The sequence below is a fragment of the Parambassis ranga genome, chromosome 3, assembly GCF_900634625.1.
Source record: "Parambassis ranga chromosome 3, fParRan2.1, whole genome shotgun sequence".
In the NCBI taxonomy this organism is placed as follows: Eukaryota; Metazoa; Chordata; class Actinopteri; family Ambassidae; genus Parambassis; species Parambassis ranga.
The window spans coordinates 13,533,250-13,557,012 of NC_041024.1; the positions used below are offsets into that span (position 1 = coordinate 13,533,250).

General features: G+C 40.9%; 3 protein-coding genes across 4 annotated transcripts; all 3 read right to left on the bottom strand.

Annotated features, from left to right (window-relative positions):
• Positions 1 to 4,512: 4,512 nt before the first annotated feature.
• On the bottom strand, positions 4,513 to 10,187 carry vps26a (VPS26, retromer complex component A). Its single transcript, XM_028402460.1, has 9 exons — positions 10,078 to 10,187; positions 8,816 to 8,965; positions 8,208 to 8,283; positions 7,634 to 7,790; positions 7,263 to 7,427; positions 7,045 to 7,151; positions 6,773 to 6,874; positions 6,550 to 6,659; positions 4,513 to 6,453 (listed from the first exon to the last, which is right to left on the bottom strand). The coding sequence occupies exons 1-9, from the start codon at positions 10,078 to 10,080 to the stop codon at positions 6,337 to 6,339; spliced, it is 987 nt and encodes a 328-aa protein (XP_028258261.1). The 5' UTR covers positions 10,081 to 10,187; the 3' UTR covers positions 4,513 to 6,336.
• Positions 10,188 to 10,667: 480 nt separating this feature from the next.
• Positions 10,668 to 15,143, bottom strand: srgn (serglycin). Of its 2 annotated transcripts, none has more exons than XM_028402626.1 (4): positions 14,923 to 15,141; positions 13,276 to 13,417; positions 11,450 to 11,694; positions 10,668 to 11,362 (listed from the first exon to the last, which is right to left on the bottom strand). In XM_028402626.1, the coding sequence occupies exons 1-4, from the start codon at positions 14,975 to 14,977 to the stop codon at positions 11,256 to 11,258; spliced, it is 549 nt and encodes a 182-aa protein (XP_028258427.1). In that variant the 5' UTR covers positions 14,978 to 15,141; the 3' UTR covers positions 10,668 to 11,255. The 2 variants fall into 2 exon arrangements, with proteins under 2 accessions (XP_028258427.1, XP_028258428.1); XM_028402627.1 differs by having other exon boundaries at positions 11,221 to 11,362; positions 11,489 to 11,694; positions 14,923 to 15,143.
• Positions 15,144 to 17,863: 2,720 nt separating this feature from the next.
• On the bottom strand, positions 17,864 to 23,191 carry kifbp (kinesin family binding protein). The gene is made up of 13 exons (XM_028401702.1): positions 22,736 to 23,191; positions 22,440 to 22,538; positions 22,272 to 22,351; positions 22,103 to 22,161; positions 21,901 to 22,025; positions 21,686 to 21,779; positions 21,494 to 21,606; positions 21,118 to 21,267; positions 20,808 to 20,882; positions 19,903 to 20,065; positions 19,652 to 19,826; positions 19,378 to 19,563; positions 17,864 to 19,219 (listed from the first exon to the last, which is right to left on the bottom strand). Exons 1-13 carry the CDS (start codon positions 23,189 to 23,191, stop codon positions 19,081 to 19,083), a joined length of 1,914 nt encoding a protein of 637 aa, XP_028257503.1. The 3' UTR covers positions 17,864 to 19,080.
• Positions 23,192 to 23,763: the final 572 nt, after the last annotated feature.

The following is a 23,763-nucleotide window of genomic DNA, read 5'->3' on the forward strand; positions in this document are numbered from 1 at the left end:
GACTGTGGTAAGCCTCATGATATAGATTAGATTGTAGATTGACTAAAACTTATAACCTGTTTATATTTGTAACATCCCATGAAGCAGACAGATGTGGCTTATTGTATATTGTTTTGTTTTGTGATTATTTAAGTCGCTCATGGGAGGAGGAGGTACCAGAAATTCTGCACTCATGAGGAGAGCACCAACAATGCCCAAACCCCAGTGGCATCCACCGTGGAAACTGTTTGGGGCAACTGAATCATTTGAACTTTTCTGCTTCTTGGCTAATTTTCTCTCTTCTCTCTGCTGAGCTTTAAACTGCACCTTTGAATTTAACCATCAAACAAAGTTGGATCATTTTGGTTTGGTCATAAAATAATAACGAATGATGGTAGCACTTAATAAACCACTGTTAATGACCACATGTTGTACATTTTCTTACATCTTATATCACATGACTTTTTTCAGTAGCTACAACATTATCTTGAAAGTCTTTCTTGAAAAGTTTTTTCCTCTTATTATGTCAAATAATGACTTGTTTTCTCACATCTGGAACCTTGCTAGTGGAAAACTGAAACTCTCTCTGACCGGACACATCAGCACAGTGCGTGGAGTAGCAGTAAGCAGCTGCAGCCCTGACCTCTTCTCCTGTGGAAAAGACAAGCAAGTCAGATGTTGGGATCTGGAGTACAACAAGGTACACCATGTAAAATGAGCAGCAGGAGGTTATTGAAATGATTCATATAAACAGGCACCTATATTTTCTGATACTTATCTGTTTTTTTGTCACTTAAATTTTATTAAGCTTTTTTTTCATTTAAACATTTTAACACAAAACACAGTGTTAGAACCAATTGACACAACATTACATTGTCAGGCAGTGATAACCGTGATGTCTTGAATAGCACATATAGAGTTGGTGTATAGAGTAAAGTGTATTACATTCAGTTCTTATCAGTGAAAAAGAATTTTTATATGTCACTCAGTTGCAGCACATAGATGGAAAGGACGGTCTACAAAGAACACTGAGGCGAGCCACAGACCACCAGTCACTTATTAGTAATAAATCTGTTCCATATGTCCATCTTATTGAATATAAATCAGGTCTCAGCCTCAATAAAAAGTTAATCTTTCCATTTCATGAGTATCCTTAATTATGTCTAACCAGCTGTCCACTGTTGGTGAGTCAGGCTGAAGCCATTTTCGAGTAATAGCTTTCTTTGCAGTAGCTATAAGAATTTTTAATAAATACTTGTCCCCACAAATGAATCCTTGATTTTCACAGGCAGCCATGATTCAACCATCAGACTATGGGATCTGATTGCTGGGAACACCGGAGCAACTCTGACAAACCACAAGAAGTCTGTCCGAACTCTGGTTCTGCATCCCAGACAGTAAGTAGGCGATCAGCATTAAACATGATAACACATGTCAAACTGCTTTTCATCCTCCTCTGCCTTACTGGGAAAGACAACAGAAGGGCTTCACCTGAACTCCACTCACAGCCGTCCCGCATCAGTCCCAGGCAATCACTGGTCTCCCAGTTGTTGGTCAGCATGACCAGCACTGTAATGACCTCCCTTCAGCATAGTTAAGCTCTTTCTTGTAGGAGTGGGAGGCCTGGTAAATCACTACAGCCTCCTCCGCTCCTGCAGCCATTCTGAAAACACAGCTTCAGTGTCTATAACCACCAATTACTTCTCTCTGTGATTGTGAGTCTTCCTGTACTCGTGCATCATTAAATTTCCTCGACAACCCTTCTTCAATATCCATCCACGCTAGCAGCCCATCATCCTTCAGTCGATTGTATATTTCTTTCACAAGAGCCTGATCATCCCACTGGTAGCACAGCATGATATGAGATGCTGTTTTAACTATATTTCCAATCAAATCTCCCCTCTGTTTTTAACAGTGGCTGACATCCAGATAAAAAGAGACTCCATAGCTATGTTTCTTTTTTACTCATGTACACAGTTAAGGTTACATCTGTTGCTTGGTTACAGTGCTTGTTTGCAGCAGTGAGTTGGCACCAAGCATCTATAAAGAAAAAAACTACATGTACATTCAAAGGAACCTTGGCTTTATCCTGTATGTACCTGTCAGTAACGTTATGCACTAGATATTTACTGTATGAATACATTTGTTTATGAGAATTTTCTGGATGTTACAGGAGAGATGAGGAAATATGTTTAACACTTCCCGCCTGGTTTATTTTAAATAAGGCCACTCAGTGGTTTAAGATTGCAGACAGTCATTTTTGCTTGTAATATGTGTGTCAGTGCTGTGCGTGCCAAGAGGAGGTATGCACGAGTATTTTGGGTCATGTGCAAGGCGACAGCATCATCGTGTATGGGAAGGTGCTTTTATGGATGCTGGTGGTGTTGTTCACTGGCTGCGTGCAGCACCACCACAATTGCCCAAAGCAGAGGATACCTGCTGTTCTACCGAGAGACACAAGGACTTGCCTCTAATCACACATTCTGCAGGTACAACAGCACACCACACATTGTAAACACACTACTGTATACCTCCACCTGCTGTTCATGTAGAAGTCTGAGATCTCCACAAGGTGGCAGTAATGCTTAAGTATCAATGCTCTTTTTGTATTTCTGTGTGTGAACAGGAAATATTCTGCTGCTGGCTCTTCTAGCTGCAAGATTACCACAGAATGTACACATCTACATACTGCTCAGTGTGCTGGGGTTGGAGCTGGTGGTGGCACTGTCGTGTCTGCAGTATTACATAGGTAAACTGATCTGCGACATTTAATGTCTCCACTCTTATTGGCTCCACCTGTGGCTCTGCTCTTTGTTTTGTTGGTGGTTTTGAAGGTGTGTGTTCCCTTTGCTTGTGCTTTTGTGTGCGTGTGTATATATGTGTGTATATATATAAAGGGCTTATATAGGGCATTTTCTTCCTGTGCAGTAATGGCCCACTAATGGGCTATTGCTTGTTCCAGACTGTGTTAAATGGGTCCAGCTGCCTTCACAGTGACCCTGAAAACAGCATTATGGAGGACACATCATCGAGATGAGTACATGCGTTTCATCAAAAATGCAGTTTAATCCAGAAAGTGAAACGACATACCATTCCTGTGCTGGTCTGTTGAGAAAGCCTGTGTTACTCAAGGCATGTGGCTTTTCAGTACTACAATTGTGTTGTACTTTGTGTTTTTGTGTCTTTATCCCACCAGGCTGTGTTTCCAAATGCTGATGCTGATGATGGTGAGCTGCATGCTAACCTGCTAGTCCCTGCTCATCTGACCTGTAATCTGCAAGGTCTTTGTTGATGATGATGTGTAAATCATGTATGTATTTTCACAGACAGGTCACCTGACATGTGCAGCAGTGACAGCCTAGGAGTGAGGGAGCCCAGTCAAAGTGAGTCTCTGGTGGTTTCTGTCTGTCCTGTTCTTGTTCTTTTTGTGTAGCTGGTCTCTGAGCTCCACCAGGGAAATGATTTATATTTGTATGTATTCACCGATTGTCTTACTTGCCTGCAGCCTTTAATAAATGTCCTTATTAAAAATTCAGTGCATAGAGTGTTTTTGTTGGGTTTTGTATAGATGAATTTCTCAGTGAGTATATTACTCTGTGCAATCTACCCCAAGCTGTTTGAGGCTAAAGGTTAGCTGTGACACAGACATGTCACTTTGTAGACTGTGGTGTGAAGCTGGTATTGTGGCCTGGCATTAAAGGGGCCTGCAGGTCTCGCATTGAGCCAGAAAACAGTATTGTGGTAGAACAGAAGAAACCTCAATGGCAGCTCAGATCTGTGTTTGTATTGTGTATGATATGAATGATTTTATTATAATTTTTGTGCTCTATGTGCTACAATGTTTCTCTCTGTTCTTCTCTAGATTTCTTTCCCTTACATGAAATTTTATAATATACAGATCCACATAATTTAGATTTCATCAATGATGACAACTGTTCTCTTGTTGCTTTATGAATTGTCTCTTTTTAAACTTGTCTCTACAGTCACAAACTCACTTCGGCCTTATGTAGCACTGGTGTTTCCTCTCTGTACAGGATGTTTTCTTTGCCCTCATGTCATGACCAAAATTACTAGAGCCAGTTCTGTTTAGAGGTTTGATGATTCTGCTTTTGGAGGGGGCCCTGAGCATTTTTTTATTGCTTATTTCGTGTGTGTGGCAAACTTCTAAACAACTCAAAGTTTAAGTTTAGTATAAATCTGCTTTATTCAGGATTCATTTAACTATATATGTTGGATTTGGTGTGTGTATATATATATATATATATATATATATATATACACACACACACACATCACATACATACACACGCGCACACATATAATGGCATAAAAAGACATCGTAAAGATAAACATGCAGTAGATAAGACGGGCAGAGTGTTTTGGCTTTTCAAAGTGTCCTTTGACAGAATTTAAAGTAAACCAGGTGTTCAGAGATCTGAAAAAAACACAGCTATCAAATAAATTACAGTTCCTGCACAAAAGAAACCCAGCAAGATCAACTCTGGCATCAAAGAGACAAAGACAGCATTTAAATCTGTGTTCACACATTTATGACATGAAAGTGACAGTAATAATTGTACATAGAGGCAAATTATAATATGTAGTGAGATATATAAATGACAGACTTTGAGGTGAAGTCATCCTTGAGTGATGTTTAGTTTCAGCGTCCATGCCCCTTTAATACAAAGTTAAGCATTGCAGGGGAAAGTGCAAAACTGGCCATATATGAAAGCTAAGGACAAAATCAGTCAACACACAGGACTGATGAACAGTGACTTTAAAGCAGGACTTGAACCCGCTGGTCTGAGCATCACAGTGGAACACAGTTGGGTTTTACAGTATACAGGATACTGCCTTTCTTCCAGTGTTTACAACAGCAGGCATGAGCATGTATTTTAATTAGTATTCCAAATATACCAAAGCAGCAGGCTCAGAAATGCTGCATCTCAGGAAAAAAGAGGCCAAACAGAACAATGAAATTGCAGTCTGGCGACAGCAATCTGTCACATTATGTTTTTTACTCGACCATTTGAGATGTTAAGAGAAACTGCTATTCATGTGGAGATAACAGAGGTATACTTTTAAAAGCAGAAAATATATCACATGGATTGCTTTAAAGCAGTATGTTATGAGACCGTTCCATTCACTGAGATTACAAACAGCTATAATTTTTTGGATGACCTTAGTGAGTACTGAGTTTTGTCATCCATTCAAATACAAAGCAGCTCCAAGACAGTTAATTTGAGGTGCTCTAGGGTTTGAAATACAATTCACCTGTCCTAGCATTTCACCTTGCTGAGGAACAACTTTGATTTTTTATAAAATGGCTGAACACCCCTTACAATAACAGATATAGATGATAAATAAACAACACTCAAACTCAATGCATTGTGTGAGAGCAGCTGCAGGCATAGATTGAAATCACAACCTTCAGCCAGATTTGGAGGAATTCCTGACTTGGTCTGCATTAAATAACTGTAAATTGAATATATATAGGGCTTAGCTCCTCTGACATAACTACATACCTGTATTACTGCATTTCACTTTCTCAGACAGACAAATGCAAAAGTATGTTAAATGAAATGAGTCACGGACTAAAACATTTTTTTTCGGGATCCATCTGAATTTTAAATGTTGGACTTATATTATATTATAGATGAACCAGTGCAGCACTAATTTCAATAATGCAGCAAAGCAGGCATTTACTGAAAGGAGCACCCTGTGAGAGCTGCAACATACTTAGAGCAAACAAAAACTGGGACAAATGAGAGCTTAACCATAAGCACTGTGAATAAATACACAGCATACAAGACATCCTTAGATCAGGCTGCCCCATATCTTAAATGCTTTCAATGGGGAATGCCAGAGAAAGTACAGAATAAGTGCTGTTCAGTATGCAAATAAAAAAGGTAAACGGTGCAGTAGTCTTTCGACAGCTCATATTTTCTCCTGTTTCATTATGCATTCAGCAAACTGAGAGTGTATGGCTTCACTTGTGTGTGCTTGAGTGTGTTTTCAGTCTGAGTCATAACCATGAAATAGGCCATCTCACTGTTTATTACTTGGTTCTGTTTTGCATTCTTGCCTTGACATTTAGCTTTCAGCATACTTGGACTGTTTGCTTATATGCATCTGTATGCAAGTGTTTTTCAGTCCTGGGGGACAAAGTGATGGTAGGCAGCTCACATTCGAAGCTGTGAAGTGGTGAAGGGGATGTTTGAAGATATGTTATGTGTATTCATGAAAACAGACATTTGGCAGTCCAGGAAGAACGCGGGGCAGTCCTCACCCCTTCGGCTGTTCAACAGTGAAGAGCTGTAGTGTGTCTGTGTGTGCTTTCAGTTCATATCCTGGCCCTCACATCTCTGGCTGCTCTGCACTAACTGGTGGGGTTCGGGGCTCCGGTGACTCGTAACGCTGGTGGAAATTTCTTTTCCTCATCTTCTCTGGAGCTTTTCGCCACAAAACAATCTCCTGAACACAGAGGCAGAAGAATGAACATGGTTTGTAATGGAGGAAGCTGTCACATGCTGCTATCATCATTTACAGCAAGTGCACAAAGTGAGTTACCTGCTGTTTAAAGTATCTCCTGTCCTCCTCATCCACCAACACTAAATTAAGGAAGTAACGCACAGAAAACTTTTTGTTGACGTCCCTCATTGTGGGCGTCAAGTCGTATCCTGTAGGAAAGAAAAAAAATGTGATAAGCTCTCACATTAAACTAACATCAAACATCACAGAAATTCCCTGATGAATTAAGGTTATATTACGTCACTTGATGAAGAACTCTTACCTGCCAGGAACAGTCGGATCGGAATAGATTCCCCTTTAACTGGAGCTCCATCCATGATCTCATACTTAGCAACAGTCTCTGTCTCTGTGGTAGTACTGGGACCTAGAAAGGAGGACAGCACTTTCTGAAATAAAGGCGCAATAAGGTTTTATGTTCTTATAAGAACCCTAGTTCAGAGTTAAGAGTTTAACTACAGCAAAGGTCTTACTTCAGCTGCTTTATATTACCATCTGTGTGTCAGGTTCTAGGTTATTTTACTCATGTCTTCTTACCTATGCCTGTTATTTCCTTCTTGATGAGCTGTAGCTCCATGTGTTGGATCTTGATCCTGACCAGCAGGAAGTAAATCTTCCCAACGATCACATCCTTGAGGTGGTACCTAAAAGAGGCACATCAAGAAAGCCTGCTCAAACTGACTTAAGGGCAGGTCTTATTAAACCGATGTTAGTATAGATGTCATGAAGAAAAGTGAACTCTATGATTATCTTACTTGGATTTATTGTATTCAAACTCGATGTGAAGGCAGTCTTCTATGCCAACCTCCATCTTGATGGAGTTGTTGACGTCTGGGTAGGTGGCCAACTGGTGGACAATCAACTCATATTCCTTCACTAAGTCAGAAAGTCGACGAACTATTGTCACCCTGAGGAAGTATCTGCGAGATAAACACACACATCACAATCATTTCAAACAAGAAAACACATTAAAAACATGGAACCTTTAGCCAGAAAATATATTATTTTACTTGATAAATGAAAACAATCAATCAAATAATTAACATCTATCAATGTAGTTAAACTAAGTGATATTAGTGAAGTGAATTGTTCTAACTCTTTGTGCCACAATGTGTTCTTAAAATACCTTAGTCTGACATTGGCTCCAGTATAGGATTCATAGGGCTTCTCCACCTGCATGAACTCAAAGTCATAGCTTCTGTTCTGGGTAAGCTCTCCAGGCAAAGCCAACTCTTTGACCAAGTCCACAAACTCATGGGTGTTGCTCTTATCAGAGAACAGCTCTGAAACACAGCAGAACGGATTTAAAGTGGATTGTGGCATGGATGGAGTAATTCAAGACTGTTACCCCCAAACATTTCTTACATTAGATCTGTTCCAGTATTCTGTTCTCTTTCCTCTTCCTACACATACAGTAGGAGGAGAGTTTAGCCTAAATACGGCAGACTGCACATGACGACCACATGCTCTGTTAAACCCTTCAGCCATGTGAGAAATCCAGCAGCATACTGCTGATTAGTAGTGTTTCGGCTGTAAATGCCCAAACACAAGACATTTCTTGAAAAATGTGGCATATCTTTGAGGGCTTCAAACATTCAACAGAATATATCACTCATGATGAGGCAACCAGCAGCAGGGCAACACCAGTCAGAATTAAAAAGAGCAGGAAACTCTCCACACAAATTATACAGCACACTCACCTATCTGTCCAACGAACTCAATGCGAATGCCCTGATGCTCCAGCCGCTTTCCTCCCTGCTTCACATTTAGGTTCACCTGGAGAGGACCAAACAGCAGAGTCAGTTTTAAAATAAAAACACACACTAGACATCTACCCACTACATGTAAAACAGTCAATATCTCTGGGGTATTGTACATAACAGCTGTAAGGTACCGTAATCAGACTTTAACACTGATTCAATCATGGATTTTTGGGAGTAAATATCAATGTCCATTATCTTTCCACTGAAATGTACTGCGACCACATTGAACTAATGATAAGGACATCATTTTGTTCTTTGTTAAGTGATAGAGTGAGCAATAATATTAGACGGACTGCAAGACTGTTTAATCAAGTTGATACATCAGCTGACACATTTGCGTAACCTAAACAGAGGACTATTTCTCCCCTCAGGGCAACTTCTGCACTCTCATCAAAAGTACCTTAATTTCCCACTGGACTCAGTTAAAGACTTAAGGACTGCATGTTACCAGCAGAAGAGTAAAACGGACACTCACCTCATACTTACTGTGAGTAAAAAAACCTTAGGCTGGACTCTGCTGGGTAAATAATGCAAATTTAATTTACCTTGCCAGATACAGACTCTCCGTCGTAGAACAGGTAGTGCTTCTCCACCTTCCCATCTTCTGTCTTCAGCTCAGCTGTCTTTCTGTTCTCTGCGTCGTTGAGCAGTACATCTATCTCACAAACCGGCCCAAACAAACCTCCCAGGAAACTCTGGAAACACAAAGCGCAGAAATAACAAACATATAGAGGAACAATCATAAGGGTTCTGCAAAGTATCACAATAATAATAAAACCTCAACAAACATGTCAACATAAACAGAGAAGATTCTACAACCATAACTACGACCAGAAAGTTTAAAAGTCCAGAACTTGGTTTCCACTGTGGGAGCAGCGGACCAGTTTATGTCTGAGAATGTATCATAACACAATAAGACTGAATAGCATAATCTACTAACAGATGTGGAATGGGATGTGTTGATAGTAACAAACACAACCAAAGCTGCCAAGTTGGATTAGATGGGCGTGTTAACATATTACCATGTAAATCCTTAGACTCCAATAGAATAACAACGTGGGTTATTTCCACAACAACTCTCTCACACATCAGCTGCACAGCCACATTATTTCTCTGTGAGCTGGCACAAAGTCACAAACACATGCCTCAACCTGCAGGACAGCAAATATGAAGGAATCATGCAAGTCATTCAGATGTCAGAGAGACTGATGAAGGTGTGTATCATACCTTTATCAGGATGATCATTCAGGGAACTCTTTGGATAAACATCCAAGTTACTCCACCAGCCACACGAGGCGATATTAATAATAATAATCTCAAAAACCACACATCTCTGTCACTGGAGAACAGCTAGCACATCAGACAGCACTGTTCTTCAACCAATAATCGCTTTTTCAACAACACGTCCTTAAAACACAACAATATTTACAGTAATTCAACATGTACAACTTCACATTGCACTGAGCTGACCAATCAACGTTAGCTAGCATTTAAAGCTCCCTCAAAGCAACATTGACCAAAAACATAAACAAAATTCAAACTCTTTAGATATTAATCAACATTTGCGATCATTATTTGCCAAAGCAGTTGGGCCGCCAGCTAGCAAGCATCATTGAGAAAGACGGCCTCGTACTGCTGCTAATTCGCCCGTCCCAGCTAGCTGTCCTGTCAAGTTTGAATATTTAACATCTGCGGCCTGTCGACACTGTGTGAACGTGTTTGTGTTGCGTTTTTATAAATAAACACCCAACATTTATTTCAGTGTAGTCAGAACAGCTGGTGTTTGTTGTTGTTTTTTAACACTCACCATCTCGGCCGTCTGGACAGTTGAAGCTAACAGCTAGCCTCGCTCCGTGTAGCCAGTCCGTCTGCAGCAGGGGGAGTATCAGGGCTCACCCGTCATGTGACCGGGGTCATGTGTGCGTGTGTGGGCGTGGACAGGGGAACTAACGGATGCCATAAAGCTTATGTTTGTATGGGACACACAAATGACCCCCCCCCCCCTCAAAGACACTACGCACACACACTAAAGAGTTTGTTTTTATTAAAGCTGCTGGTGGATTCAGAAGCAAACATGCGTTGGGTTGGATTCATGACACCTCACTTAAATAGTTCAATATGACATCATAACAGGCATCATTCTAGTGAGAGCCACACAATCATAATGAAAATGGCAATATGAGAAATAGTCTTTTATACCTTTCCTGAGACATTTTAAAGCTTACAATAAAGGCTATCAGTGCCCCCTGGTGGACAAAGGAGTTGCTTCTACACACCAAAACTACACGCCAAGGTGTAGTTTAATGGCCCTCTCTAGAAATAACACTGGCCTACTAATATATTAATCATTCATCTGAATATGTCATATTCACAAATTTTCAGCTAGATAAAGAAACATTAATTACAGTAAATCTTTTATTGGTAAAAGTATTTTAAATGCAAATTGCACAACAGGTTTTGAAATGCAGGAATGTTCATAGTACATATTTTGAATCTGTTGATTGGTTAAGACATATGGGTCACATTCAACCATGTAATCAAAAAATGTTGCATTATTCTCCTGAGTAAGACAAAAGGGACCAAATAATATAAATAGATCTTTGGTTTGTGTTTATTAAGGGAATAAATCCCTCAAGGCAAAGAATGCATTAAAGTCGACATCTTATTGCACTAGTATAGCAATGATTTTAAAGTATATTTTTTATATATATTAAAGAGCACATTACCACAAACACAAATCTTTGCAAGCCTAAATGAAACTATCATCACCTGTCCTTTGCTATGGCAGCCATGTTTACATTTGTTCTTTTGCTCCTGAAGAAAGTTTTTTTAATAGTAGAGAAATTACAAAATATATATAATAATGATAATGTTCTTCCAGCAGGTGGTGATGCAATATTAATTTTACAATCTGACTAGGCAGAGCAGAACTGCAATAGATGATAGCCTTGTGCATTTGCCTATGAGTGTGTGTGGATGTGCAGTCTACAGCTGCAGAAGGTGGTCTTCTTTGAGCTCATGCTCTGCAGGTTTTGCCTCACCAGCCAGAGACCTGCTGGGGAACAACCTCCTTATGGCGTTCTTATCTCCAACTACAAACAGAAGAAAACAGAGGCAGATTAAACTAGAGCAGAAAAAAGAAACTCCTGAAGTCATGCAGATCTGTTCCCTGTAACTACCTTTGGTAAGCTCAGAATCGGTCTCTGGCCAAGACTCACCAGAGCCTGCCTCTCTTGCGGTTCTCATGTCTGCCATGTAGGGGCTTTCAGCTCCAGAACCTTCATAACTGCCAGAGCCTTCTTCTCCTGGGAAAGCCATGGGGGGCTCCCCCTCTTGACTGATCATCTGTGTTTCATCCTCTTCCATTGGCTCCTCCTCTTCCTCCTCCATCAGTGGACTCTCGTCCTCCACTGGCTCTGCTTCTCTGGAAAATACAATAAAAGCCAGATTTTAAAAAACCCACATGTTGATCAACAGTAAAATATTATAACTGATTCATCTTTTTTCTATATTTTTCAAACAAATGAGTTATGAGAATGTGGCCAAATATGTCGAGAGATTTTTTGTTCTTTTCCTTTATTTGTATTGTGTTTATGTTCTTTTTTATGTGACGAACCTGAAGACTATGACATTTGCTTTTTAAATAAAGGAGTTCTGTCTGGTTCATAAAGCTTAAAAGCTCTTTTTATGACAAATACAGGTCAGTTTAATGAATACGCTAGTATTTGAAAGCACTCTGGTGTTTCTCCATGTCTGCCTAGCGTGGCACACTCAGATACAAAACAATAGACCAGAAGCAGCAGTCTCACAGACGTCACAGCCCACTTCCTCTCAACACTTCCTTCTGACTTCCTGTTGAACGCGAGCTGAAAACAGGGCTGCTGCTAAAGTCTAATGCTTTTAAATGAGACTGAAAATAATCATCATATCCTCTTCTTTATCCCCGTTAATTTACTTTTACATTCATACATATAAAAGCTTCTCCTCTGTGGAGCTCCTGTAATACATGAGCGTTTTTGTGTTGGTACAGAGAACGTTGTGTTACATGTCACAACAACGTATTTGGAGTTAAATGTGATCTCTGATAATCACTTTCCTTTTCTTAAATATAAGATGAAGAACTGATAAGACTTATAGTTAAGAGGAAGTCTAAAAGAGGAGCCTGAAGCCTAAAACCAAGACTGTGATGAAAATACACAATAGAACTAGAGATAAGAGCTCAGCTGAGTCTTTTTTATGTTTTTGTAAAAAAACATCTCTAGAACATCATTATATTTAGTATAGTTATTAATGTCATATAACATTGGACCAACATCAGTTTGACTGCTGTGAGTGATGTCAGCCAACCAGACATATGTTCATTAATCAGCAGAGAAGAACAAGAAGAAGCAGAAATGTCATGCAGTGAGTGGATTTTCACCCACATCATTATAAGAGCATCTGTCTTTGTTGAATGTTGACAAGCCACACAAATGCACTTTGTACACACACACACACACACACACACACACACACACACACACACACACACACACACACACACACACACACACACACACACACACACACACACACACACACACACACACACACACACAGTAAAAGTGACTTGGTGGCTGTGAGGGTTGTGGCAGTGAGGATCAGACTATGGCCTCTCCAGGTCTCTGTTACTCCTTGTCTTGTTGCTCTGCCCTCCCTCTGTTGTTGTTCCCACTGTCTGTCTTTATCCCTCCACGTTGTCCTCTATTTTGGCTTTTCTTGGCCACCTACCTCACACTTATATACTCTCTCTCACACACAGACAGAAATTGTGTTGGTGGAGTTTTGTTAACCAAGGTAGCAGATCCAATGCAACATCAGCATTTCTAAACTCAAAGGCTGCATTTGTCTGACAGCAGCATTGTGAGATGAGGTTGTGTTGTTTTCCAGGCTCATTTTAGCACTGCAGTGAACTCATTGCTCTTTACGCCATCTTGTACACTCTCTCACAGATGTGAATTCTTACAGGTACTGTGCAGTAGAAGCAGGCAGCTTGGCTGGCAGGTCCTCGGTCCATGCCATCTTTGGACTTTGTAGAGTCACACAGTTGGCCCGGTCACCATCAGGGTTGCATCTCACAAACTTGTACACAGCGGTCCTTGGTGCCCCTATAATGACGAAAAAAAGTGTCACTGATGTTGAACGTACTGTACATTCCACTTGTTGCGCCACTTAACACAAGAGTTCACATCAGTCTGCGTGTTCTTGAGCAACATGTCATCTGGATCAGTTCAGTGTGACAGTTTACTAACTGTGTGTTTGGAGTGTTTCAGAAGATTACAACATTTTTCTGCAACATTGTACCGTTTAACGGTCGGCCTGATGGGCCTCACACATGTTCTCACATTCTCTTCTGTAAAATACCACTGTAGGAACTGTTGGTATTGCAGCTTTTTCACAACACATTGCATGGTCGATCACGGAGGCTGTCACATGCAGTTAAAAGCATAAACAGTCGTCTTCTTCACTATAGTGGGCAGGATCCTAATAAAATTCATGTTATTGTTATTTTATTTTATATTTTGATCCTTGATGTTGGGACAAAATGTCTGTTTTCTACCCTATCTACCTCTCATCTTAGAAAACCGTTGACACAGATGAAGCACTTTTAACTCTTTAAAATGCTGTATTTTCAACTAAACATGTTGAAACTGACTGCATGATGCCAACTCTACTGCCTGGGATAATCTATTGGCCGTTTTGGATTTGGGCTGTGTATGCCAAATATGCACTGATGATAAGAGGGTATCAAATACCTGTAATAGGAATTTGGATGTGCATGTTCCTTCTTAATTTCATATATATACATAAATGTATACATACATTATAACCCACTCAAAAACAAAACATAATGGAGATGGTGCAACAGTGTAGAGAGTAAATAGATTCCTTACTCAGGCCTTAGGGGCCCAGTGTCACTGCTGAAAGGAGGCGAATGTTTAGGGCCCCAGGCCTGTCTTGGGCCCCAATTGCTGGGGCCTGCTACAGCAGATTTATTTGTGTGTACCTCTGTGAGTACCTTTGCAGACTCTAAAACCGCCTCAAGTACCAGGTATAATTCAAATATAAAGCCTATTAATAGATCTATGAGGGTTTCCCCGTTCAGTTTTCTTTCTCTTAATTAAAAATAACCCTCGTTTTGTTGTGTCATGGTGAGAATCCAAAAACTCCCCTTGCCTGTACACAGTGTTCAACAAGCCACATCAAAACTGAACTTGGAAATCGAAACACCTTTTTTCCCCCTTTCAGATCAGGCTGAGGTCAACATCATCCTGCCTGTTTAATGAAGGCTCAGAGTTGTGTCATTTTTTGTTTTATAAAGTAATACAAATACAAACACAGCAGGCGTGGAGGGCAGGATGATGGCCTGCCTGTGAGGGGAACATGACCTCAGTGAGTCAGTGACTTTACGGTAACTGCACACAGACAGACACACACAGCAGTGAAGAGGAGCATCAGTCAATCACAGACACCTGATGGCCTTTGTAGCCATAGTTCGGCTCCTCAGTGCCGCTCAGGATGTAACATCAGTCTGCTTGTCTGAATAACTGCGACATCTCCGCAATAAAAAAACACACAAAGGACACACAAACACAATGTTTTGTCGACTCACCTTTTCCGTTATGTAAAGCGAGGCAGAAGAGGACCGCGAGTAGAATTAGTTTCATCCTCAGATTTGTCTTTGAAAACAAGAAAACACACAGACGCTCCTTTCTCTGATGGCGCTTCTTTGAGTGGTGAAGTTGAATAAGTGTAAATTGCCTCAGACCGTCAAACTCCCTCAGAGAGAGCTCAGCCCTCTCAGTGCGTCATGGTTTCCTGAAGTCTTGTGCAGTAGAAAGCGGCTGCACATCTTCAGTGGAAACTTCTGCCTCAAATATCAGATATCAGGTCGGAGTTTGCGCAACTGCGCTCTCGAGCAGAGGAAATGCCAGAAGATACAGCTGCCAAGATTCAATCTGTGTCTTTGATAATGGGAAAGGGAAGGAAGCGGCAATATGTTTTAATTGGCTGCAGGCTCGTTTTCTACAGAGATAAGATCACGATAGTATCACTGAGAACTTCTGCTTTCAGACTAATTCACTGCACTTCAGTTCAGTTGTAGTTTTTTCTGTTCAACTCACGCAAAAAGCAATTTTACGCTCTCTCCCTCAGTGTGTGTGTGTGTGAGACCACTTTATGTTGTGGTTTTACGCAGCTTCACTTTGCATCCCTCAGGCTTCACGGGAGAGTAAAGAGGAGGTGCAGACAGCCAATCAACCACTGCAACCGCTTCTTTAATATCATGAGTATCTGTATGGGAAAGTACTGGAGGGAGGTCAGCTGTTACAATACATCCCATAGAGGCCTGAGCAGCAGTCCCAGCTCCTGTGATAGACCTCTGCTGTTTATGAAGCATAGAAACTGAGAACATTCATGTATACATATTTCTGATGTTTTTAAAAACACTTGTGCCTTCTGTGGTCTCATGCTTCGGCCTCTCAGTCTGATGAAAATAAGAGTTTTGTATTACTTTACTTTATAAGTTAAAACCATCAAGTGCTCTTTAATTGATTTGTCTTACATGATCAATACAACACAGAAATTGGCCTATAGAAAATCGTATTAGTATAGTATTTCAAAGGTTGTCAGGAAACACTCCCACCGCTGGCCTGTGCTTTTGGTAAACACAGCTGAGAGGTTATTGGTTAAAACACCTGGCAGTCCTCAGGCAGATGTTTTAATTCCACTGATAGTGACTCAGACGTTACAGGGATGCTCCTGGGGTGTTATAAGAACTGGTGGGGGAAGACACTCATGGTGCACCCACGTGTTGCAAATCATATGTAATTTTAAGGAAGTGTTGAGGATAGCAGTGCAGGTCACATGAAGAATTCAGTGTGTTGAACTGATTTTGGATCAGGACCATCTTTTTGAGCTTCAAGCAGATTAGGAATTTTGTATTTTTTTTAAAGATTTTTTTTTTCTCTTTCCTCTTACTTGTGTGCTCACAATAAAAGCTGAACAGCTGTCAGTGCTGGAGTAAGACAGCTGATGATAATAATCACTCCATTTCAGGTGAAAAGCCAGAGCCATGTCTCCAAATTTGGTGATTGCAGATTACATTTTTCCTGCCAAACTGGAAAAATTATGTTTGTTTATAGTTTAAAAACAGATATGTAAGATATGTAAACTATTAAAAAACCCAGCCAGAATCAGCTCCAGACTGAAACCAGAAATGTTTTCAGGTTTGTGAGACACAGCACATATTCACACACACACACACACACACACACTGTTTTATATGTTTGGACGGCCTGTTTCTGTCTGTGTGCGCACTCTCGATTAAATATTGGTTGAGTTCCTGTAGAACACGGACAGAAGGCGCTCTGTGGGTTGAATTCCTCCCTTTGACTGTTTTTGTGTTCTCCTTTGCCTCCTGTGCGTATCCTGTGCATGACGTCCCAGAGCGAGCGGTTTGTTTCAGCTGACACACTGGTAAGAGGCTGTAGGAAGTGGTAACATCAGTTGCTATCATTTTCCCTCAGGAAATGACACACTGGCCTGCCCAGCCTCGCCTCTGTGCACAGCCACACACACACAGTACTGTGACACATTTATGTGGAATACACTCTTCAGCACATTATTGCACACGCAGCATCACTCTAGTCAACACTTCTCCATTTCACAATACTCCCATTTAACCTACAGCGCCAAAACAATCTTTATCAGCAGCTAAGTGTTACGTGCATGTGTTTTCCCCACAGCAACAAGTATCTGAGTGAACCTATAAAAAGTCAGCTTTTATAGCCATCATGGTTTCCATTCCCACCCCTGTCACATTATGTGGGATTCAAGTCTATTGTCTGAAGAACCAGAGTTTATGGCAGCACTATTTTTTCACTGTCAGATACAGAAACAGGGTAAGATGCACACAACAGTCTGCTGATGGGCAAAATGACACCAAAGCTCTGAATGTGTTATGAAGGGGAAGTTGTGGAGTGACCGATAATAATCTAAATGTGCTTAGTTTGTGTGGTAGTGGCTCATAACAGTCACACAGTAAACTTTGGTGACGCTTCTATTTTCTTGTCTTTCAGTTTAAATTAAAGGTAATTCAATGAGGTGACACCTTTTAAAGTCTCTTGTAACCATCACCCAGGGAACAGTATAGACACATCTACAGCTCAGCCTCATGCTTCTCTCAATTAACTATGACAGTAATGGTGGATTTTCCCGTAGGCTGACTTTATCCTGGTCAGTAAGTCAGTGCACGTTTTGACAAGCACTAACAGGTTAGTGGGTGCATCGACTGAAGCTGGAACTGTAGGTGCAGGTGCATTGAACTTGTTTCCATTACAGCGTGAACACAAAAACAGCAATTCATGTTATTATCAGTATTGTAAGCAGCTTGTTGTGTGTGATTTTCAGAATGAAAACCCCAAACCTCTTTTGAGAGGAAGTAGCAGTGCAGGGTTTGGTTACATGACCTCATGGTTAACTGGAAACCATAAAAAAACATGACAAAATTATTATTATTTTATTATATTTTATTATATTTATTTTTTTACAGTGATTACAAACGTCTCTTTATTTCTGGCAGCTAAAACACAAGCAGTTAGTGTACATTAACACTGCATTATTGTACTGTGAAGGATGCAAAGCCTAGCATGACAGGAAAACAAGCAGCTGTGGGACATACATGAACACATTTAAGGCTCACTTGTAACTTTTATAGGACATCATCAGACAGTCAGTCAGTTTAAGATATAATACAGTTTTACTAGATACACTTATAGACATCTATGCATTGAGTCATTTATATAGTCTGAAATAAACAGATAATTTTAGCTTTTGTCAGGGAGCCACAGTCATTAAAACAGTTGTTTTATATTTGGAAGCATGCCAGAAAGAAAAGATCCACCCACTGTAACAGAAGAAAAATGCACATAACTACTATTGTGACACAAAGTTGAAACAAACTTGTTACATAGAAAATCCTTCAAACTGGATTCCTCAAGGAGAGGAAGTCAACATCAGTGTGATTGTGTCCATTTATTGACAGCATCTCGTTTCTGACAGACAACATGAAGCTGTCAGCAGAACGACCTGAATCATCCCCACTACCTCTGAGTCAGGGCTGTCTATTGTTATTACTGTGGACTCACTAACTGCACTTATGGAATGACTGTCTTGTTTCACTATCAGAAATAAAGGCATAGTTCAAGAAATTCTGCAGTGGAATGCTTTATAGAAAAATAAAGCCACATAAAAAGAAAACCAATATGATCAACCATAGGAAACATGTTTTAAAGAGACTAGTGCCGGAGAGGACACTTCAAACTAAGATTTACAATTTAACAACGAAACTAAATAAATAAAATACACAATAACAGCTGAGAGGGGTCACTTCAGCTGCAGTTCTTGGCAACATCTGAACCTTTTAGTGGCTAGTCAGTTAAATGTGTTAGTGATAGCCAACCATTCTAAATTATTCATTGGTACTGTGTTGATGATGTACAGTGTGTTTTCTTTGCAGTCTGCCTGTGATCCTGCAGAGTTATAATGAAGTCAAAGGGAATTACAGAGCGAAAAGCTAGCAATGTATTCAACAGTCTTGTGAAAGTGGCATTCCCACTGCACAGAAAACAAAGGCAGCATAAACAGAAACCAGTCTACATACTGTTTAGTATTGTTGGAAGTGTCCATGAGGTGGTAAATTCAGACTGACTGACTTATTGGGACAAATTTAACAAGACGGTCAAACAATGGGTCAATCAGGGAACTTCCTTCAGTTGTTTGCCTCCATCCTTGCTTTGAGACGGTTGATTTTAAGAGGGAGGAGACCGACCATCTCCTTACTCAGCTCCAGCTCCGTCTCCACCTCGGCTGCTGCCTCAGGATGGGCCTCACAATACTGCACCACGTACCTAGACAACAGGTGAAAAGAGTAACATCATGTCAGCTGACACAGGTGGTATTTTAATTTCATTCCACAAGCTACTGTCCACATGTTGCTCCTACAATACTCTTCCAACAGCACTGTTTAAAACTAAATTAAAATAAATGAACTAATTTATTTTCATACTTGTAGTTTTCCAAAGATTTGTTGAGGCTGTCCAACTGAGCAGAAGGTGCAGAGTTGATCAATCTGCTGTGCAATCGGGCGACTCTAAAGCGGGCTACCAGAGCTGGTCTGAGCACCTCCTGCTCCAGATGCTCTGGAACCTTCCCTTCTGGAGAACACAGGGAGTCAAGGAACATCTGGAAGTACCTGAAGAGAACAAGATGACAAAATCCAAGTCAGTAATGCATAGATAGGACCCTAAGACAGGTACCTAAAATTTAAAATGTACACTTACTTGGCAGATGCAGAGCAAAGGTGGTTGAATTTCTTGATAGTGTGGTTGTCCAGTGACTGAGTGTCGGCTTGTCTGTTGGCTAGCGTCAGTTTTAAGTCCATCATTTCATTGTAGGTCTCAGCTAACTCAAACATCAGCTGTCTACGGATCATTAGGTAGTACTGGGCATTCAAGTCTGTGGAGGAACAGCCAGTCAGAGACAAGCATGTACTTTAAGAAATAAACTAAATTACATAAAAAAGAGATGATACCTTTGCATATGGGCTCCAGCATGTCAATCCTTCGCTTGTGCATTTTACAGCGTCGCTCCACATCTTCTTCAAAGAAAGCCAGGGAGCGGAACAGAGCACTGTGATCCTGTAAAATCTCTATGTGGTCCGTCACATATCCGTCCATCTGAAAATACTCTTTAGCCTTGGAGTGAAAAAAAGCATTCACAGTTATAAATAAATAATAATAATAAATAAATAAAGTATTTATATGGGCTTTGCTGTCTGTTTACTGATACAGATGTACAGCTGGAGACAATATTATTGGCTGCCCTATGAAAATGTTACTTTTTCAAATATTAATAGTCAGCAGTGTATCCATTTTGTCTGATAACAGCCTGGTGTCAGAGGTGTGTTTTCTGCAGAAGTGGCGTTTTTCTTGGTCTGCAGCCGGGCAGCCCATTCCTGGGCAGAAACTTCTCTGAAACTTCCAGCGTCATTTTTTATTCACTCACTAGTTCTCCTTTGAAACATTCAAAATGTTTCACTTCCTACCTCTGCCAGTCTTGTTCTGCAGTGTCTGACTGTCTTTAAAATTACTGATAACACCTCTCACACCAGTTCTTGGAAGCACTTTAATAGACTTGTATATCTGCCTCCTGATTTGTAGACATTGAACAATCCCTTCTCAAGTCTGAACTTGTTTCTTTCACTTTGCCATGATGCTTTTTATACGAGATATGGGAAAAGTATTACCTGGTACACTGTGTGTGTACAACAACATACCACTCCTCAATTTTAAGTGCAAATCAAAAGCTTACAGGGTCACTCAGTTAAAGTGAACCACATTATATCAATGCATACCAGTGACTTACCATGCCAGTGAGTATTATGGCTAAACAAAGAGGACAGTTCTGAAGGGGGCTGATGTGTTGTGTGGTGCATACCTGTGTGACATAATTCTGTCCCACCAGAAACACAGATCTGGCCTCAGTGAAGTCCAGCGGTAACAAACACATCACCTGCAGAACAGAAAAAGTTACTTTGACTTCATCCGCTCCAATAGTCTGAGGATTTCTGGCAGACTGGTGCCCTCTAGTTGTGGTAATCTTAACTTCTTACATAATGTTGATAGCACATATGTGGACTGGTGTCACATTGAAATATTTCATAACTATGATAATGAAAACAAAAAGCACAATGCATCACGACACCAGCTGTAACAATAGCACTGATAGTAGCAGCTGAACGACATACTTTCTCTTCCAGGCTAGCAATGGAGTCAAAGGTGTCTTCTGAGCCAAACAGCATAGCACTCTTCCTGCCCTTTTCTTCCTCCTCTTCTTCTTGTCTTCTCGCTCTCTTTAACTCATCTTGACGATCAGTATCCAGCTCCCCAATGTTGTCCTGAAGACACACAAACACACACACTAGTAGCTCAAAATACACGCATGTAAGGACATGTCAACACAAACAGACAACTCTACACTTCACATGAACAAACAAGCAAATAATGATTTCATCACAACAAAAACAGACACTTAAGAGGGTCATTCTTTCTCTGGGTTTGAGGTTGTCACCTAAGCTCATTATCATAAAGACACAAAACATATACAGCCATGCAGTGCAGTACCTCTAGCAGCTTCTTGGAGTCTTGCAAGATGTTGAGACAGTATTTGATCCAGCATCTTGCAATCTCTGCTCTCTTCTGTCTGAGCTGTTCCCTGCGTTCACTCTCTGTCTCACCTGAGTCAGGCAATGGGGAGCAATAATAAATAAAGGCATATCCATATACTTATTTTGATACAATGCTGCCATAACTTACTCTCCTGTGCTGCAGCCTCAGAGGGAATTTCACCTGCCAGTCCTGATATGACAGTCGCAGCTGAGAGGCAATGTCTGCCCTCCATGTATCGGCCCTACAGACACAAGAACATACCAAATGTAACCTTTATGGTCTGATGGAAAAAAGCACGAGGCAAATGATGCCATAACAAGATTACATTCTTTTTGGTCAATTTCCATCAATATATCTCCTACCTTAGTGATGTAATACTGTGACAGTGTAGCAGCATTCAGAGCCCACTCCATTGGACTGAACTGATTGAACCGTAACTGCCTCTGCAGGGTATTATGGCAGTAGGTGGCCGCTCGCTCAGTTTCACCTGAAATACAACACAACATGTCAAAATAAACAAACCTAATCGCAACACACCACATTCAAAACCCCTCCCATACTCACCGAGATTTTTATACACTTGAGCAAGGTAGTACATGGTATGAGTGTAGGCCAACTCAAACCTGGAAGATAATAATAATAATTAGAAATTATACAACAACAACAGGAAATTTGTATATCTACATATTGATATGTAAACATGTATGACTGTATGATGAGCTTTACAGGTTACCTCTTGGTCCTTTCCTGGTGTGTCAGCTGGTTTTCCCCTGTGGTAAAGTACTCTGTCATATCAGTGGGAGGACTCCCATCCTGAACAAACAGAAAACACCACCGGCAGCTGTTTAGGAGGGGGATTCTCCACCAGCAGTTTGAGGCAGGGTCAGTCAGGGAGCCTTACCTCCTTCATGTAGCGCTGGTAGATTGATTCTGCTGTTTCAAGGAAGCCCTGAGCGGTCTCCGTCTCATCCCGGCCTGCCCAAAGGATGCCCAACTGGTTCTGGTAGCACAAACAGCCAACACATGATAATCAGGTGACCACATCTAATCTCCTACTACACATGGGTAAAAGAAAGAACTGCGGATTTCTTTTAAGAACTAGTTCCACTGCATGTTTGTAATCAGAAATGGAGACTGACAGCAGGCTGACAACGTTAGCTGAGCATTAATATTAAGTTACAGTTGTGTTGATGTTACCCTGCCATGGATAAACAGCGACACATTCTCGGGGGACACTCTGCATCCTTCCAGCAGCTTCATGCAGTTCATTAGATGCTCCTGCCCAGCTGACAGCTCCTCTGTGTCGACATGGTTGACGCCCAGGTAGTATTCCACAGCCCCGAGTTTAGCGGCCCGCAAACCGGCTGGCGAGTCACCGCTGAAGCCCCGACTGAACCAGTCCTCCGTTTGCCCGTCCACTGGCTCCTCTGTCGGCCGTTGTTCGCTGATATCTGCGCCACGGTCCTCCTCCCCCTCACCGGGTTCAAAACTCTTCAACAAGCAGTATATCTCTCGGAGTAGTTCCCTGGCCTTGTATTTGGAGCGGAATGGGTCATTTTCTGGGTCATTTCGTGATTCTACATCAGTAAGGTTTTGGGCGTTGGTGAATTTGTCGCAGATTGCTCTCCACTCTTCACTGCTGAGGGACGCCATGTTGCTCTTTTTCTTCTTCGTTGTCGTCTTTTATCTGTAGATAGGTCCTTGTTGCATTACTGCCATCTGCTGGAGGGAAGTAGTAATCTCCTCCAAGGCTGAGAGGCCAAGCAAATGCAAAACCCACATTTCCTGACAGAGATTGTCCAGAGCTCTGTGACTGTAGGCTGCTGACTTGAGCTCATTTGCGATATATAAAATAAACCAGTATGTTTGAGTGTGACATTATATTTTATTACAGTATTAGAATTTGCAAATTTTCCCTTCTTTTTGTCATTTATAAATTTATTGGAAACTTCATAAAAATATTTTGATAGTTTCACCACTGGTTATTGACTTCTTCGATGCTAATTATAAATATTAACACTACAGTGTTACACTATTTCACACAATATTTTAATGTTTATCTCTCATTGTTTAGTGCAGAGAACAAGGGAACACTGTATGCTGTCTGTAAACAGAGCAGTAAGCTTCCTTCCTATTGTAAATGTGACGTATTGTATTGCTCCTGACATTAAGACGACCATGGAACACACGGACATGGTAGCAGCAAAGCTTAACTTAATTTCAAA

Bases quoted from the DNA above. Each gene is read 5' to 3' on its own strand.
- srgn (XM_028402626.1), bottom strand. From the start codon at position 14,977: ATGAAACTAATTCTACTCGCGGTCCTCTTCTGCCTCGCTTTACATAAC. The intron at 13,418-14,922 runs GTGAGTCGACAA...TCGTCATTATAG, and splicing joins CGCTTTACATAACGGAAAAG to GGGCACCAAGGACCGCTGTG. The intron at 11,363-11,449 runs GTAGTTACAGGG...TTCTGTTTGTAG, and splicing joins CGATTCTGAGCTTACCAAAG to TTGGAGATAAGAACGCCATA.
- kifbp (XM_028401702.1), bottom strand. From the start codon at position 23,191: ATGGCGTCCCTCAGCAGTGAAGAGTGGAGAGCAATCTGCGACAAATTC. The intron at 22,352-22,439 runs GTAAGGCTCCCT...CTGTTTGTTCAG, and splicing joins ACCAGCGCTACATGAAGGAG to GATGGGAGTCCTCCCACTGA. The intron at 22,026-22,102 runs GTGAGTATGGGA...GTTGTATTTCAG, and splicing joins TCAAGTGTATAAAAATCTCG to GTGAAACTGAGCGAGCGGCC.
- vps26a (XM_028402460.1), bottom strand. The intron at 7,428-7,633 runs GTATTTTAAGAA...TTTATCTCGCAG, and splicing joins GGAGCCAATGTCAGACTAAG to ATACTTCCTCAGGGTGACAA. The intron at 6,660-6,772 runs GTAAGAGTTCTT...TCTTTCCTACAG, and splicing joins GATCCGACTGTTCCTGGCAG to GATACGACTTGACGCCCACA.